Source organism: Helicoverpa zea, chromosome 25 (assembly GCF_022581195.2).
Source record: "Helicoverpa zea isolate HzStark_Cry1AcR chromosome 25, ilHelZeax1.1, whole genome shotgun sequence".
In the NCBI taxonomy this organism is placed as follows: Eukaryota; Metazoa; Arthropoda; class Insecta; order Lepidoptera; family Noctuidae; genus Helicoverpa; species Helicoverpa zea.
Window position 1 is genome coordinate 8,609,858 of NC_061476.1, and position 19,478 is coordinate 8,629,335.

The window sequence follows — 19,478 nt, forward strand, 5'->3', positions numbered from 1 at the left end:
TTTTCAACATTTTCTACTTGGGTATTATTTAAATAGTGATATTTCTCAACATACCATAGGAACATTACTAATACAGCTTTGTGAACAAATAAAACAGAACCGTGAATATTATTATTACTTTGTACCTTATTTGTCGCTACATAATTGGACATATTCATATTCAATCATCGTTCCAATTAAGTAATTTCAACAAAACATTATAAGTACATCATTTGTCCAAAATGCAATAATACTTAATGAAGTAGGTACCATTTTTAGGGTTCCGTAAATTAGTAATAACCACTAAGACTTCGCTATCTGCCTGTCACCAAGCTGTAGCTTATGAAGCATGATAGCTAGGCACTCTCTATTCCTCACAGCCTTTCCAAACTGGCAGTGTCCGAGAGGATTATTCGTGCAACACCTGCACCGCTTGGTTGGTACGGGTTAACACAATTTCTGTAATTGTCGAATGTTTCAGCTCGGAAAATCCATTAGTGTGAAAAGGCTGTTATTAATCGTTTTCTTCCTGCCCTTTTCCCCATTTTATTTAGAATCGGCACAATATAACTTCCGCTTCCATTCCTCCATGTGACTCCCAGTCATACTGACACTCACTCCCTTCTTATTCAGGTCGTCTTTCAGGCAATACGTCCATCGTTTCTGAGGTGTCTCTCTCCCTCTTCATTCATACTTAGCACACACTTTGTTGCATGCTTGTCATCCCTGCTTATTACATGCCTCATTTCTCGAAAGACCGATAGGACATCAATCGTTCTCGAAAGAACGGAAGTACTATATGTTTATTGTACTGCGCTGACAAATAGGTATTCGTCTATTGAGGATGTTGAGTAAGTTAACATAGACACTATTACCGATATACCTACTTACATACAAGTACGTCAGGACCGCTGAGCCACATCTATGCAATTTGACGCATGTACCACTGATGTCGTGATTGAGGCAGTATGAACCTAAAAAATAAATAAATTAAATACAGTAGGCATGACGGATGAAAAAAGTAATTAGTCCTATTAACCCTAAAATATTAGATAGCGAAATAAAAATTATACTTACATAGTTTCACAAATGGTGTAGGTACCTAAGTATTTGGGAATCCGTCATACTATATTCCACAATTTTTAACATTATATTTTATATGTTTTTAAACAATGGAGGTAATGTAACAATACCAGTGCTGAACATTTTTTTTTTAATATCGACATTGTTACCGACCATTGTCAATCATTGCGTGAAGTTGTCAACATGGCGACGAAGGAACGTGAAATCTTGTGAATTTTTTCATTATAATTTACATATTTTGATCAAAGTATCCCCATTGTGTAATTCCTGCAGTTTCCTCGCTGGATGATGATGATGTCCACCTAGCCGATTATCGTTTACGGCGGCTGTTCTCATGTAAGGAGATTAGCCAACTGCGCGGGACATATTACAGCGCACAAGCATTTGCGCAGACACAAGTGCACTCTCTATTCCTTCACACTCATAGCCTCCTGGATATCAATTGTATGTACTTACCTAAATATTCATTTGGATATCCGTTCGATAGGAAATCTCCAACTCCTCAAATCGTCCACCCTTTTGGGACCCTTAATTTCTTTTAGACACTCTTTCAATTAAACCTACCCGTTCCTTCGGTTACCTTTCGAATAATGCAGTGTTATGCAGATAGTTTGATCTTTTTTATTTTAACGATGTCAAAAATCATCAAATGAACCCCGCTGTGGGTAAGCAGCGGTGAGGGAGTGACAGACTCTTACTGACTAAAAACTGTCGTGTTCCGTCGTAGGCCTTTTATGGCCGCGGTAACTCTTTCGAACAATCCCGAAGCCCCTGCAGGCCTTGGCCCTGCTGGGGTTGCTGACATCTCTAGATAGTTTGATCTTACCTTCACTCAAGTTAAGTTGGCAGAGTCCACAGCATATCCAACTAAAGATGCATATCAAAACGATGCATTTTTCCGCAGCCATGGTCACGCGCATGCGTAGGACAAAGAGCACTTTCGCGTTGAGACTAATACGCCGTACCAGATTTCAATTAATTTTCGAAGTTTTTCCACATGTTTGTATTATCTGAACATTTCTGTTTGTGTGTAGATTATATTGCTACTGTAATTCAACATCAGTTTCAACGAAGTACGTACATTGTATTTCGATAATTTTTTCCGAGTATTTTTTACGCTCAAGTCAATTTGAATTTTGTAGTTGTTGCGTTTCAAAATAATTTTTATGGGATACGAGCAGAAACGCCGATGGGAGCAGATGGCCGATGGGATCGAAAAGTGCTAGTGTGGAGACCACGGAGCTAGCACTAGCAAGCGCAGCGTAGGACGTCCACCAACAAGGTGGACAGACGACCTTATAAAGGTCGCCGGAAGACGCTGGACGCAGGTCGCTTCCAACCGTTATCTGTGGAGATCTAAGGGGGAGGCCTATGTTCAGCAGTGGACGTCCTATGGCTGAGATGATGATGATGAAGAGCAAGTTATCCTTTGTCAATGCGAGGAGGCCTATGCCCTACATTGGAACAAAAAAGGCCGATGATGATGACCGGAAAGCAAGGGGAGACAAAAAGACAAGATAAATAAATTTTTCATCCCACCATCTCGGAAAGAGTAGTTTTACCCTTCGATATCTGAGCGCAAAAGCCGTTTTTATCCTCTAGAGCGGCAAAGTGATTTGAATTTAGAACATCGTGTGCAATACTCCATTTGTGACAATCTTGATAAGACTTTTCAAACAAATACATATTAAACAAATAAAATACTGCTTAAAATAATTATTCAATTAATTAAGTAATTTTTATTACTGTTTTTACAAAGATTTTTAACCTCATTTCATTTTTAAACTCAGTTTTCAAATAAACGAAGTTTAATAGGTACTTCTTTTTAATTTGATAGTCATATGTGCGCGCCATTTTGTTTTTTGCATTTAGTAATTTCCTCGATGAGGTGGGATGAAAAGTTACGTGTTGCACTCGAGTGCAAAGATTTTTCACCTTGTGCTCTTTTGATTCCCTCGCTATCGCTCAGTATTCTATTGAAACACTCGCTACGCTCGTGTTTCAATTTTAGAATCCTTCGCTTGCTCGGTCATCAAAATTGAGCCCGCGGTTAAAAAGCAACTTTGCACTCTTGTATAACAAATAACTATTTCATCCCACCATCTCGGAAAGAGTAGTTTTACCCTTTGATATCTGAGGGCAAAAGCCGTTTTTATCCTCTAGAGCCGCAAAGTGATTTGAATTAAGAACATCGTGTGCAATACTCCATTTGTGACAATCTTGATAAGACTTTTCAAACAAATACATATTAAACAAATAAAATACTGCTTAAAATAATTATTCAATTAATTAAGTCATTTTTATTATTGTTTTTACATAGATTTTTAAACTCGTTTCATTTTTAATGTGAGTTTTCAAATAAATGAACTTTAATAGGAACTTCTTTTCAATTTGATAGTCATATGTTCGCGCCATTTTGTTTTTTGCATTTAGTAATTTCCTCGATGAGGTGGGATGAAAAGTTACGTGTTGCACTCGAGTGCAAAGATTTTTCACCTTGTGCTCTTTTGATTCCCTCGTTATCGCTCAGGATTCTATTAATTTTAGAATCCTTCGCTTGCTCGGTCATCAAAATTGAGCCCGCGGTTAAAAAGCAACTTTGCACTCTTGTATAACAAATAACTATTGTAATCTTGCTCTCGGTCGCTGTCAGATAATAAACCTTTTGTTTAATATTTTTCTCAGACAATCATAAAAACTAACGATCAAACATTTTTTTTGGCCAAATAACAAGAGAAACAGGAAAACTGGTAAAAAATAAAGTTCACAAAAGCCAAGGTTTATACGAATTTAGTTTGTGAATTCTTTTGAGTCTATGTTTAACTATGTATGTATAATTACTCAAATAAACAAAATATTACGCGATCTCTAGAATTAGTTACATCAATGTTTAAATCATTATTAACATCGAATGGTTTTTAACTTGTAAGGCATGAAAAGACGAAATATTCTATAAATGTTTCTTTAATACATACTTTACATGTACAAAAAATATCTAGACTAAAACACTCGAGTCATATTTGACTTATGCAGGAATAGAACCCACGTCCTTCCAGCGTGACAGCCAGACACACTGACTACTTCGCCATCTAATATCTAAACTGATCGTTAATAATCTGAAGGGTAGGTATAAATATATATAAAGCACGGAGGAAGGAAAGATGAGCGGAGATGCCATAACGCAGTTAGTTCAGGCGCCTTCTTCTCGGTCAAATACGTCTGGTGGGCAGGATCAAAACGTCCAATTACACGTGAACCAACAAGGCCTTCGGGCTCCTTAAGTCAAGACATCAACGATTTTTGGTAAGTATTACAAAAAAAAGGTCGGGTCCAAAGAAGGCGTATAAGGTCGGAGACAGTAACGTTCCTAGTACCCCGCTAACCCGCATTTTGGCGCGCTACTTTCTCAGAAGATTATTCGTTATGGCATCTCCACTAGTCATTTTGTTCTCCATGGTACAAAAAGTCAGTTGAATAATTGTTGCACCCTATTCCTTCTGGCTTCAGTTTCTTCGGGCCAGACGATGCTCTCAATCCAGGGTACATAGTGGGAGACTCTGGTGTACATGCCTGCTGAGCCCAGGATGCCACAGTCCTTGCCGTATGATCAGTGGCGTAGCGTGGCGGGGGCAGGGGGGGCAAATTCCCCGGGCGGCAGCTTTTAGGGGGCGGCAAAATTTAGCCAATTAAAAAAAAAATTGTTCGCAACTAGTATGAGCGCCGCTACATAAAACTGTCTAACAATAACAAAACATTAAACAAGAAAGTTGAAACTTTTTAAACTTAAAATTAATTATTGTTAAAATTTGGTACTTAAAACACACGTAACACTACATTTTACGTAATTTTGGTTTTGAGTCTTAACTAAAAAATAATTAAAATTTCGCGCTCGCTTCGCTCGCGTAGTATTCAGAAACTGTATGCGCTAAATTTTACATCTGTCAACAAACAAACGTTAAGTACGTTTGGGCTAAATTTTACGTAATTTTTGTTTTAAATCCGCTAAAAATTTCGCGCTCACTTCGCTCGCGTATTCAAAAACGATATGCCCTTATTTTTGCATCTGTCAACAAACAAAAAGTTAAGTACGTTTGGGCAAAATTTTACGTAATTTTTGTTTTAAGTCCGCTAAAAATTTCGCGCTCGCTTCGCTCGCGTATTCAAAAACACTACGCCCTTGTTTTTGCATCTGTCAACAAACAAAAAGTTAAGTAGGTACGTTTGGGCTAAATTTTACGTAATATTTGGTTTAAGTCCGATAAAAATTTAGCGCTCGCTTCGCTCGCGAATTTGGAAACAACATAGGCAAGTTTTTCTTTATTTGCTTTTGCTTACCTACACAACTGCCGACATGCGTCTAGCAGAGTGCTAATTTAGGTAAACCGATGAGGTGGTCCCCGGCAAGACAAACTTTAGTTAAAGTGGTCCCTCATGACTAAAAGGTTAAGAACCACTCACTGGTTTAGATAAACTTGAATGCTATAAGCAATACCTACCTAGATACAAGCCAAATTTCACGCTTAGGTATAGTTAATGGAAACATGCCATGGAACCAACCATGGAAACTAGTTTAAGTGTTAGTCCCGTAAATTAAATTAATTTGTTAAACAGTTTAAAGTAGCCCCGCTTTTTAAATTATTTCAATTCCATATATACTTATAGTTACCTACTTCGCTAGCCTGCGTTACCGCGGCTCTGGAACATAAAAGGCCTTCGACGGAACACGACGGTTTTTAGTCAGTAAGAGTCTGACACTCCCTCACCGCTGCTAACCCACAGCGGGAAGGGTCATTTGATGATTTTTAACGTCGATACAAAAAAAAAACCCTTTTTTTGAAGTCGGTTAAAAATGACAAACGGCCAGTAACACTTGTTAAAAAAAAACACGGGAAGGGGCGGCAAAATCGACAACTGCCCCGGGCGGCAGATACCCACGCTACGCCACTGCGTATGATGTCACTCCCACGATGGTGTAGAGGCACTTGGAGGAGTGACCTTGGAGCGGGCCACCACTGTCCCCCTGGAAGGACAGAAAAAGAGGAATCAATCGCAATAGTCATAAAAGATAGTCACTCTTTGTAAAAAAAACATTGGTACTCGTAAAGATAACTGATTTTATCATTCTATCTAACGCACACGCACAGTTTTCAAAAGTTATTGAATAAAGAGATTATAGCGTGTGGCTGTATGTCGCGCAAGTAGTTTGCCGCCCTATTAGTTAGTTACACGCGCCGCAAGAGGGCGCGTGGAAGGGGACGCGACATCGCGCAGCCGCTCACGCCGCCAGTGAGCAAGAAGCGTGTGCCGCGAGTGCGCGTCGGATGCGCCTCGCTTGAGTCTCGTCATGTAGTTGAATACGCTCGCCCCATTGTTTCAACTCAGGGTTTAGTTCATTAGTTAGTTTTGTAACATTCGTGGTTGTTGTCCAACTGTACTGTTTCGTTTGTATTACCGTGTTTTCTTTGCAATAAACTTAAACTCAAACAGTATCCAGTGGTTTCCATTCGTTAAATAGCCTAGTTTAGTGACGCCCGTAGTGTGTAGGGCTCCGCTAGGGCTATAATTGGCTGCCCAACGTGTGATAGTAACGAACTCAGTGAAAACTTCGCGTGTTATTCGCCGTGAAAATGCCGTTAACACGCTCGCAAGTTCTGGAAACTTCGGACAACGTCGACGCCGCGAGTGCCGGCGCCGCCCCCACCAATGTAACAATGACCCACGAGACTCTGGTGCATTTACTCCGTGAGGTCCGCTCGTCCACGCCGCAGAATGTTTCGGATTCGCACAGTATGTTTGGCGTGAGTGGAAATTTCGCCAAGTGCAGGACGCGTTATGGCGGACGCCCGGAGGAGTCGCTAGAAAACTTCCTAGACGCCATCACTACGTATAAGGAATGCGTAAATATGACCGACGAGAACGCTCTCCGCGGGTTTTCAATGTTGTTGGAAGGACCTGCAGCGGTCTGGTGGCAAGGGGTGAAGAGATCAACCGGCACGTGGTCGGAGGCGCTCTCGCGAATAAAAGGTGCATTCGCCGAGCATGACCCGCCCCATCGTCTTTATCGGAAGTTATTCACGCTGGTTCAGGAGGAAGAACATACGGATTTGTTCATCGCCAAGGTACGAGCTCTGCTGGCTAAAATACCTAAAGAGGATTTGTCAGAAAAAGTGCAGCTAGATATGGCTTTCGGCCTCCTTAACCCACGCATTCGGAAACGTGTTACTAGAGAAAGTTTAAACAGTTTCGACGACTTACTCAAAAAGTGCCGTACTATAGAAGACTCGCTTAAGGAAAGCTCCAAAACACGTAGTAACACTACTCAAGGAAAGCCGCAGACCCAGACGAGCATGCGCGCGACATCATCATCGTCGTCGCCGCAGCCGCCGCCGCCGCTCAACAGCACCGGCGCCGCTGAGTCCGCCGAGAGTGTCCCCGTCGTTTCGAAGAGTAATAATAAGCAGTTTTGTGTCTATTGTAAGCGCTCAGGTCATTCGAAAAATGCGTGTTATAAGTTAAAGCGTGATAATAGTGATCGTGATAATAATACGAGCAATAGCGATATAAAGTTAAAAAGTGAAATAAAGTGTTACGGTTGTGGTGCTCCGAACGTTATTAAGTCGAAGTGTAAAAACTGTTCGAGCCAACAAGCATTTTATTCCGTCGAAAACGCATCGCATGGCGGAGTTGTAGGTACGTTGAGGCCGTCGAGCGAGCCCCGCGGGGTGGCCCCGCGCTCGCCGCGGCGCAGCGGCCGGCAGCGGCGCCGGGCGCGCCTCGCCCGCGCGGCCCGCGCCCGCGCTCGCGTCGTTGCTACGCAACCGCTCGCGCCGCCCGACCCGTCAGTGCTCATGCCTGTACAAGGTAACCCTGCGCGTGCCGCGGGTGTTTCATGTAATTGTTTTCTTGACGTTCAATGTGTTCGTAACACTAACGCTAATATGTGCTCTTGTATTTGTTTATCTTGTTGTAAGAATTACAAAAGGAATTGTAATATTAGTAAGAATTTTGATAATGTTCGTAACACTTATACGCGTGTCGTATCGTGTTGTACTGATTGCGGTAGCAATAGTAAATGTAATTGTCGTATACATTGTGATAGTCGTATACTTTTTGACAATGTTCGTAAGAGTAATATGTGTGTATCTAGTTTTAATGATTACGGAAATAATTGTAATAGTCGTGAGAATATCGGTAATGTTTACGATAATGTACCTTTTCGTCGCCCTGTGTTGAATATAAGCATTCTAGGGTTTTGTGGCACCGCGCTCGTAGATTCTGCAGCTAAAAGTTGTATTGCCGGTCACACGCTCTACGCTCTCCTACTCAGGTTAGGACACCCGTTAATGCCGTCGACACAAATTGTTAGGTTGGCGGACGGTGTTAGTAGGGAGATGAATGTACTTAGCACAGTGGTAAAGGTGACACTCCGACATAAAACTAGAGACGTTAAGTTTTTGATATTTCCGGAAGCTAATAATAATGAAAGCTTGTTAGGTATAGATTTTCTTACCTCATTTAATCTTGTCTTCAATTTTGGTGAAAGTAGGTGGCACTTTGCCGAGAATGATAAGTGTAAATTCTCATTGCAATTTGAAGGTGTGTCACCTGTGCCTGCGTGTTCAGCTCTGGATGTGCTGCGGGATGATGAGGCGACCTCGCTTAGTGGAGAACAACGTGAGGTACTTGCCCGTCTCCTTGTCGAACACGAGGATATCTTTCAGCCAGGGGGAGACGCGACTCCCTTCGCCGAGCATATTATTGATACTGGCGATCACGCTCCTATCGCCGTTCCACCTTATAGGTTGACTCCTGCCAAAAAGGACATTATGCGAGAAGAGCTCGATAAGATGTTGGCAGATGGCATAGTCGAGGAGTGTGAGTCCGCGTGGGGTTCCCCAGCGCTACTTGTTCCGAAGGCAAATGGTAAGGTTCGTTTCTGTGTCGACTATAGGAAGCTCAATGCGGTAACAAAGTCCGATGTCTATCCGATGCCTTTGATAGACGAGCTTGTACAGTCAACGAAAAAGAATTGTTTTATGAGTACGCTTGATATGCGAAGTGGATTTTGGCAAGTGAGTGTACGTGAACAGGATAGGGATAAGACAGCATTTTTAACGCCATTCGGTTCGTATCGATTTAATCGCATGCCGTTCGGGCTCAAGAACGCTCCGTCTACCTTCCAGCGTCTAATTGATAGACTTCGTTCCGGTGCCAGTCTTAAGGACGTTACCCTTCTAGCATATCAAGATGATCTCCTTCTGATTTCTGAGGGCTTTGAGAAGCATATATCAGATTTGCGCGCCGTTTTTGATAGACTGCGTATGTTTAAACTGCGTGCCAATAGGGAGAAATGTGTTTTTGCACGTGAAAAGGTAAAGTACCTTGGTCACGTTATCACTCAGGATGGTGTGTCTCCTGATGATGATAAGGTTAGTGCTGTTTTGGATATGGCAGCACCGTCTTCGCTTCGGCACTTAAGAACTTTTCTTCAGACTTGTTCATGGTTTAGAAAGTTTGTGCCTAGTTTCTCTGCTGTTGCTGAGCCGTTAACACGCTTGCTGAAGAAGAATCAGCCGTGGTCATGGGGTTCAGACCAGGCTCGTGCCTTTGAGGAGCTCAAGGTTCGTCTCTCCTCGGCACCGATTCTTATTCAAGCGGATTATAGCAAGCCGTTTGTGTTAAGGACTGATGCTAGCAATTATGCCTTAGGGGCTGTGTTGTTACAGGGCGAAGGTAAAGAAGAGCGCCCTATTGAATATGCTAGCCGTCTGCTCAATGCAGCTGAAAGGAATTACAGCACCACCGAGCGTGAGGCTCTTGCTGTGGTGTGGGCCGTCGAACGTTTTAGGGGTTATATTGAAGGTCATGAGGTCATTATAGGTAGCGACCATCAGCCGTTAAAGTGGCTCCTTACCCTAAAGTCGCCTTCAGGTAGGCTCGTTCGCTGGGCTCTCAAGCTTCAGAGCTTTAATATTCAGTTTCAGTATACGCCTGGTAAAGCCAATGTTATTGCTGATACACTTAGTCGACCAACCTGTAAAGAAGAAAATAAAGATCAGTGTGGTGTCTGTTCCATCGTCGTTGACTTACCTGCTCGTAGTCCGGCTGATCTCCGTTGCGCGCAACTCGAGGATCTGGAACTTAAGAAGATAATTAGTGATTTAGAGGACACTTCTGATGCTGATTCTGTAGGTATGAAGCGTTGGTCAGAAAGAGGTTATTTTATGCAGCAAGGCGTATTGTATAGGTATAATCCGGATGTAGATAGTGAAGAGCCACAACTGGTTGTCCCGGCTTCTCTGCGTCCTGAAATTTTAAAAGAGTGTCATGATTCTGACATTGCTGGTCATCACGGAGTTGATAGAACTTATGCCAAGGTCGCTAAGAGTTTTTATTTCCCAGGCATGCATAGAGCTATAACAGAGTATGTCAAGAGTTGTGCTGCCTGTCAACGTTATAAGTCTTCAAACACGAAACCGTCCGGCTTGTTACAGACTCCTGTTCTCCATCAGAGGGGAGAGGTGTTAGCCGTAGACTTGTTTGGTCCACTTCCTCCGGGAGAAAATGGGGAAAGGTGGATTTTGTTGGTCGAAGACACTGCGACTCGTTGGACCGAGCTTTACGCTCTGAAGGATGCTACTTCCGAGGCGTGTGCTCGTACGTTGATTGAAGAGTATTTCCTCCGTTATGGACTGCCAAGACGCATTGTTTCGGACAATGGCGTTCAGTTTGTTTCTGCTGTAATGCAGCAATGTATGTTTGTTTTAGGTATTGGTCAAGAGTTGTTACCATTATACCATCCGTCAGCTAATCCAGCTGAACGTAAGAATAGAGACTTGAAGTTTCATTTGTCTCGTTTAGTTGAGTCTGAGCATTCATCGTGGCCTCAGCATCTTCCCGCGATAAGGTTCGCCATGAATTCGGCAGTTTGTGGTACTACTGGAGTAACCCCCGCATACCTTACGTTCGCTAGGGAACTTCGTTCGCCAGTCGAAATGCACCACGATATTAGGTCCGTGCTCAGTAAGGATAATTTTGTTCCTCAGATTACACCTTATTTGAAAAGGTTTGTGAATTCGTTTATCGCTGTCAGAGAGAGGGTCGAAGCACAACAGGATCGACGTAAGGAATGTGCCGATAAATCCACAACACCAGGTGAAGTCTTCGAGGTGGGTGATCAGGTACTATTAAAGTCGCATGTTCTGAGCAACGCAGCGAAAAACATTACTTCTAAGTTCGTTCCTAAGAGAGATGGTCCTTACGTTGTTGTGAAGAGAGTTAGCCCTACAGCGTATCTTATAGGTAATTTAGATTCATCTGAGGAAGTTTTAGGTAAGTTTCACGTATCAGAACTAACTCGTTTTCATTCTCGGGATGTTACGCCTCCTCGTCCCGTAGTGCAGAAGCGGCAGAGAGGACGTCCTCGAAAACATGTTTGTCCTGTATGTAGTGTTTCCTTTGTGCGAGTTCATGAGCGGGGACGTTCTCATGAGCTCGAGGGGGAGTGTATAGCGTGTGGCTGTATGTCGCGCAAGTAGTTTGCCGCCCTATTAGTTAGTTACACGCGCCGCAAGAGGGCGCGTGGAAGGGGACGCGACATCGCGCAGCCGCTCACGCCGCCAGTGAGCAAGAAGCGTGTGCCGCGAGTGCGCGTCGGATGCGCCTCGCTTGAGTCTCGTCATGTAGTTGAATACGCTCGCCCCATTGTTTCAACTCAGGGTTTAGTTCATTAGTTAGTTTTGTAACATTCGTGGTTGTTGTCCAACTGTACTGTTTCGTTTGTATTACCGTGTTTTCTTTGCAATAAACTTAAACTCAAACAGTATCCAGTGGTTTCCATTCGTTAAATAGCCTAGTTTAGTGACGCCCGTAGTGTGTAGGGCTCCGCTAGGGCTATAAGATAAACAGGAAACTGATTCGATCAGCATAATATTACCTAAATTAAATGCAAAAAGTGACAAAGGTCTTAAAGGATTTAATTTCATAATTGATATGTTTTGCATTCATGAATTTGGAGGTTAACGACATAGTAAAGCGGACCAAACATAAAACATGTTATTTTTTAACTTACCTCGCAGGTATCCACAACTTCAAATTTGGATCCATAGCACATCTGGGTATTGTGGTCATAGCCACGGTTCAGGTGTCTGTGAGGTGGAAATATGGAAGAACATTCCGTTTCATTGAACTCTTCTAAATCCACCTGGAAAGTCAATTTATAATAATGAGCTTCTTTGACCCTATCAAATGGTCACCAGATCTAAAGGAACTGGAACACAGTCTATATACTGCGTGTAATGCTAGACAGTTATTTATATTATGATCATGAGCACTCGTTCACCTACGTCCATACCATACTTCAAGCGATCGGCCCGACCCGGGAACCGAACTCGAGACCTCGTGTACAACAGTAGGTACAACAACTAGACCAACCAAGCAATTTTTATAAGAGCATCTCAAGAGGCAAAATTTTAAAACAGCCTAAAAATTGAGTTGTGCCTACATGTAAAATGAGATCAGTCAACTGCCCCTGGTTAAAATACACAGCAGAAAGATAGCACTTACCACTTGCAGGGTATCAGCTAAAGCTTGTCTGTGTCCGAGACGCCCCCATCCGGATGCACCAGCCACCACTTTCCACTGGGTACCAGTGTCTAGGCAAGCTGGTAATAAGTCATTTCCGAATGCTATCCTGTAATTAGAAAGATAGGTTGCCAACCCTGCCGGGGCTGTGGGATTGTTCGAAAGAATTACCGCGGCCCTGGTAAATAAAGGGTTTAAGACGGAACATGATGAGTTTAGTTAGTAAGAATCTGACACTCCCTTACGTTGCTAAGGCTTAGGCCTATTTGTTATATTATAAAAGACCTCTTCTTTATAAATTGAGAGATGGTATGAGTAAATTGTCAATCATGCTTTCTCAAGGAGAATAAATGATTTCTAATGCAGACCCGTGGGACAAACTTGCCTTGCCGAGTCTTTAGCAGACCCGGCAAAGGCAGGTTTGTTAAAAAAGGGCTTTTACCTTTTGACTTTGGTGGAGGACAAAAAGTTCTACAGATTTTGGATATGTCACAGAAACATAACCACTTAAAGATAAGTATTTTTATATAAGTAGCTTACTCAGTTTCTGTCTCGAGAAGTGCAATATCGTGGTACTTGGAAGGTGCTTTGTATTGCGGGTGGACGATGATTTTCTTAATTCTGTATATCTTCCAATATTCCTTGGGGTCAGAACGTCTTAGCAAGCCGAGGGCAGCGAACGATATTTTGCCCCTGAAAATTCATAGATATATAATAAATGATTGTTTACTAGGGTAAGCTAATATACATATGTAGAGGGAAAATAAAAACTTACAGCACTCTAGTCGAAGTGCAGTGTGCAGCAGTGAGGATGTACCTCTCGCTGATGACAGAGCCTCCACATAACCACTGCGCAGAATCCACGTCGTTCCCATATCCGATCAAAGCCTGAAACATATTCAACTTGTGTTGGAAGGTGTCACAAACCTTGACGAACAAATGAAAACCCACCACGGAGTAAGGACAGAGCAGAGATGCCATAATGTAAGTAGTTCCAGGCGCTTTCTTCTACCTCTAGATCAAATAGGTACGGTCGGCATGACCAAAAGGTTCTTTGAGACATATGTCAACGATTTTTTGGTTTTCGTGTTGACGTTCCTCGTCCCCCGCACGCATTTTGGTGCGCTACTTTCTGAGGCGATTTTCCGTTATGGCACCTCTGCTAGTTAATTTGTTCTCCAAGAAACCCACCAATTGAAACAACTACACTTAAAATTAAGCTTTTGGGAATAAAATGTTACATACCACGTGTGGAAACTCCCATCGTTCTGCATTCCGTCCCCCTGTAGTGAAACCCACGTATTTTGTACCTAAAGTATAATTATGGCATTTCAGGTGTTCAATCCATTCCTTAGTTAACGTGAAGTAGCCAGGAAAACGGCACTTGAATGGAAGCCTTTGGAAGTATTCGTAGCATTCTGGAAACAGGTATAAAATCAAAATGGTTCGACCTTAAAATAAACATTAGTTGACTGTTGGGCGGAGCTGAGCCCTTAGAACGCAGACGCTCAATCGCCACAATCTTTGAATAGCTCAAATAGCTGATTTTTCAGCATAAAGATTCGAACTCCTTAATAGCCTGGCAATAGGTTAATGATGATGATATTGGCAAGTCCTAGGTAGCTGATGAGTACATGAAACTTGTTAACTTACTCTCTTTAGCAACCGAATGTTCTGTGTGCACCAGACCTCCAGATGGGCCTACGGCTGTGTTGCGATATCTGGAATTAATTTGGACATGTTACTTTTTGTACCTAACTTATATTTGCTTTTCTTCTATGTACTTATCAGAGTTTTTATTTTTGGTAGGTATTACTTCCAACTAGGAGAAAGAATAATGTTGCGCTGGAGAGAAGATTTAGATAGCTTCCTCGCAGATTAATTAAAGGCTCTTTGCCAGCAGGGGGTCAGCAAAGGCCTTGTACTTTTTATACAACAAGCAAACAAAAAAGACTTAGATTGAAAGAACCCCTTACTTCTCCTCTCCAATCTCGCAGTCGGTGCAGCACACGACTGGTTCATTGTCCCTATAAGAACAGATTTCAGGCAGTTCAGGAATCTCGTACTCTACAACATCGTAGCCCGCGTTTGCCTAAAAATAATTTATGGTGAACAAGAGATCCTACTGAAACCATTTAGGTACCTACATTGGCTGCTGAGTCTAACTAGGAGTAACACGTACCTCTTAATTAGGTACAGTGACCCCAAAGGGTCTACAAAAAGTCAAACTCGAAATTGACATAATTTATATATCAACTAGCCGTTTTCCCGCGGTTTCACCTGCGTCCCGTGGGAGCTACTGCCCGCACCGGGATAAAATATAGCCTATGTTACTCGCAGATTATATAGCTTCTTCTAATGGTGAAAGAATATTTAAAATCGGTCCAGTAGTTTTTGAGTTTATCCATTACAACCAAACAAAGTTTTCGTCTTTATAATATTAGTATAGATATCTGTTCGTGAAATCATAAAGCTTATTCTTTTATTGCTTTATCAAATGTCATAAAGTATATTCAATGAACTCAAATCAGCGTCATCAATGTAAAATATGTAGTTTAATAACGATTAATATACTTACAAATAAGTAGGACAGAGCAGCTGAATTGCACTTGAATATATTCACACAAGTGCCTGTGAGTCCTTTTGTGACACATGAGGAACCTGAAATAGAACTTAGTAAGATTTTAAGTACATCATTAGTTTTAAGAGAACTTGGTAAAAGGCGTGAGTCGTGTCGAGAAACCAGGCTGTTACTTATGTTTTATTTCACGAAAACGTGAGCTTTTCTTGTGTGTGTTAGTTAACATGAACTTATTTGTCTTTCGACGACTTGGCCGCTACTGAAAGCTCCCGAGCTTCAGCGTACAGAGACAATGAGCATAAGATTTACATAAAGAAAGAAAGAAATAAATTTTATTGCGCAACAATAGACGCATACACACACTTAAAATAAACAAGTATGACTTTCGTGAGATGTTTTTTTTGGCATAGTATTTATCAAACTTCTCGTGCATCGGAGAGCACGTTAATGTCGATCTGCACCTGATCTTGTTCAATTATAATACGTCCTACTCAGCTGGCTTATTTCCTTATATGAGGACAGCTGCCATTGTCAAAAATTGTCTAGGAAGACATGTAGGTAACTTATCTAGAGGTATGTAATTCTAATTCAGTGGATGTGCTTCATCATCATCATCATCATCATCTCAGCCATAGGACGTCCACTGCTGAACATAGGCCTCCCCCTTTGATCTCCACAGATACCTGTTGGAAGCGACCTGCATCCAGCGTCTTCCGGCGACCTTTATAAGGTCGTCTGTCCATCTCGTTGGTGGACGTCCTACGCTGCGCTTGCTAGTCCGTGGTCTCCACTCCAGCACTTTTCGGCCCCATCTGCCATCTGCTCTGCGAGCAATATGGCCTGCCCATTCCCACTTCAACTTGCTAATCCGGTGGGCTATATCGGTGACTTTGGTTCGTCTACGGATCTCCTCGTTTCGGATTCGATCACGTAGAGAAACACCGAGCATAGCTCTCTCCATAGCTCGTTGGGCGACTTTGAGCTTTGAGATGAGGCCAATAGTGAGAGACCACGTTTCGGTGCCGTAAGTCATCACTGGTAACACACATTGGTTGAAGACTTTCGTCTTGAGGCACTGAGGTATGTCGGACGATAAGACATTGCGTAGTTTCCCGAACGCTGCCCAGCCGAGTAGGATTTGGCGGTTGATCTCTTTCTCGAAGTTGGACCTACCTAATTGGACTACTTGTCCTGGGTAGATATATGAGTCAACAACTTCGAGTACCGAGCTTCCAACAGAGACTGGAGTAGGCTGAACATGGACATTTGACATAATTTTCGTCTTGTCCATGTTCATTTTCAGGCCCACCCGTTTTGAAACTCGGTCGAGGCCCTCGAGCATCATACTGAGTTCCTCCATCGACTTTGCCATGACTACGATGTCGTCGGCAAACCGAAGGTGAGTGATGTATTCGCCGTTGATGTTAATGCCAAGTCCTTGCCATTCCAGGAGCTTGAAGGCGTCTTCCATTGCGGCGGTAAACAGTTTCGGGGAGATTACGTCCCCCTGTCTTACGCCTCTTCTCAATGGAATCGGCTTCGTGCTATGCTCCTGTACTCGGACCGACATGGTGGCGTTATTATACAAACACTTCAACACTTCGATGTACCGATAGTCAATATGGCATCGTTGGAGTGACTCAAGTACCGCCCATGTTTCCACCGAATCGAAGGCTTTCTCATAGTCCACAAACGCTAAGCATAATGGCAAGTTATACTCCTCGGTCTTCTGTATAACTTGCCGCAGCGTATGGATGTGGTCTATGGTACTAAAGCCTCTTCGGAAACCGGCTTGTTCGGGAGGCTGGAAGTCATCAAGCCTGTGCTCGAGACGGTTCGTGATAACCCTTGAAAACAGCTTATAAACATGGCTTAGAAGTGTGATGGGTCTGTAGTTCTTCAATAGGCTGTTGTCACCTTTTTTGAAGAACAACACCACCCCACCCCTGCTTCTTGCTTCAGGCGTTTTGCCCTCGGACAAAAGAGTTAAAGAGTTAAAGAGCTTCTGGAGGACTTTAAGTACCGGTGTTCCACCCGCTCTCAGAAGCTCTGAAGTGATTCCGTCCTCACCCGGCGCCTTGTTGTTCTTAAGCTGCTTCAGGGCCATCCTAATCTCGTACAGACTGATGTCCGGGATATCTTCGGTATAATGTCGGGACAGCTTGGCTTCAGTTTTTAGATGTGCTTCAGTTTTTATTAATTTTAATTTTTATGTAATCTCTTTTATGTTAGTCTCTGTGTTCTGTCGAGGAAAAACTGTTACAAGATCATTGAGGATCAATGTCTTTACAACTGGTCAAGAAACCAGTTTTCATTTATTGCCTTGTTACCGTCGATTGACTCTGATGCAAGTAAATAAATTAACGTGAAATGTCATTGTAAAACCTTATGTTATTGAATACACATTGCACATCATTTTACAAAGTGCTGGTTTTGATGCTAGATAGCTAACCACAATAATAATAAACAGACTGCATTTTATTTTGCCCTTTATACGCTTGCTCGGATAACAACTTCCCGCACTCAGGTAAAAAGTAGTCTATACATAAGATCATATATCAGTCCGATTCATAAGAGAACTACAAACATCAGTATCGATTAAGCCGTTTGTGTGTAATGAAGTAAGTATCCTACACACTCACAAACTTTCGTTTTTATAATATTAGTGAGATATTCTCATTGAAGAAGAAGAATAAACCGAATTTTAAAATGGCATGAAAAGCAGGTAGTTAAATACGAAAATAATAACTCGATGACTTTGACCTATAACGATGACAGGTTATTGACTCAGGTCAGGTAAATTCACACCTTAAACCAATTTTCCTTAAGGGCACTTGTGTTGCTTTTTAGGGTTCCGTACCCACAGGGTAAAATGGGAACCTATTGTTTTCTGTCCGTCCGTCCGTCTGTCACCAGGCTGTATCTTATGAACCGATAGTTATAAAATAAATATTTTGGGGGGCTCCCATACAATTATAATGTGATTTTTTTCTCATTTTAAAAATAATGGTACCTAACCCTTCGTGCGCGATTCCAACTCTTGGTTTTATTATGATCTTGTTAGTACCTAATAAATATTCATATATGTATCTACCTACCTAAAAAAAAAAAAAAAGTTCTAAGTATATCTTAGACACCATTGACTGTGTTTCGGATGGCACGTTAAACTGTAGGTCCCGGCTGTCATTGAACATCCTTGGCAGTCGTTACGGGTAGTCAGAAGCCAGTAAGTCTGACACCAGTCTAACCAAGGGGTATCGGGTTGCCTGGGTAACTGGGTTGAGGAGGTCAGATAGGCAGTCGCTTCTTGTAAAGCACTGGTACTCAGCTGAATCCGGATAGACTGGAAGCCGACCCCAACATGATTGGGAAAAAGGCTCGGAGGATGATAAGTATCTACCTACCTATCTACAACAGGTAATATACTTTTGCTCGTAGGAGAAGACCTAGCAGTAAACGATGTGGATGTTGATGATGATAAACAGATAGATAGACATACTTAATACTTTTATTTTACAGATTTTCTTGATTCATTAGGACGCCCGTCTATATAATAAAGAGACGACATTTTTTTGTTTGTTTGTTTGTACCCGAAAGGCTCTGAAACTACTGAACCGATTTGAAAAATCCTTTCACTGTTGGAAAGCTTCTTCCCAAATAACATAGGCTACCGATATTTTATCCCGGTACGGGCAGTAGTTGACACGGGACAAGGGTGAAACTGCGGAAAAAACGGCAATTTATTGTATAGTTTTCTTAAATGAAAGTTAAAATTACTCGTGTAGGTTCTTATATGGTATACCTGCTTAAAATGACATTAATAAAAAAGACTCACCTTCAGGGAGCTGCAGGTCACAAGTTACAGAACTCAAAATACTCAAAACGTATAAAAATAAAATTATTTCATGTTCAAAATTCATTTTTGAACACAGTACGAACGCCCGTCGAAACTACCAGTTTGATGACAACTGATTCGACTTTCCTTGAAGTCAAAATGTTTATATAACTAAAGTGGAATATGAGTAATATGTACCTATATGGGCAATATCCGACAGTTTGAGGCTGTCCTGGTAAACGCAGGTAATAAAGGTTAATGCTCTCTTCTAACTACATAGGTTAAGAAATTACCTAAATGTTAACACATGTAATACCTTTGTAGCTAACTATCATAGGCTGCCCTAATAATTATCTAGAATAAAAAGAAACATAATTAAATGGTCATTCGCATTTTATTGTTTTTTTGTGTTACAAC

At 42.0% G+C, this 19,478-nt stretch overlaps 1 protein-coding gene across 1 annotated transcript; it reads right to left on the reverse strand.

Annotated features, from left to right (window-relative positions):
- Positions 1 to 4,013: 4,013 nt before the first annotated feature.
- On the reverse strand, positions 4,014 to 19,172 carry LOC124642733 (serine protease snake-like). The gene is made up of 11 exons (XM_047181338.1): positions 19,062 to 19,172; positions 15,224 to 15,306; positions 14,622 to 14,737; positions 14,299 to 14,366; positions 13,891 to 14,063; positions 13,421 to 13,533; positions 13,186 to 13,338; positions 12,628 to 12,754; positions 12,134 to 12,265; positions 6,018 to 6,082; positions 4,014 to 4,670 (listed from the first exon to the last, which is right to left on the reverse strand). Exons 1-11 carry the CDS (start codon positions 19,144 to 19,146, stop codon positions 4,529 to 4,531), a joined length of 1,257 nt encoding a protein of 418 aa, XP_047037294.1. The 5' UTR covers positions 19,147 to 19,172; the 3' UTR covers positions 4,014 to 4,528.
- Between the last annotated feature and the right edge of the window lie 306 nt (positions 19,173 to 19,478).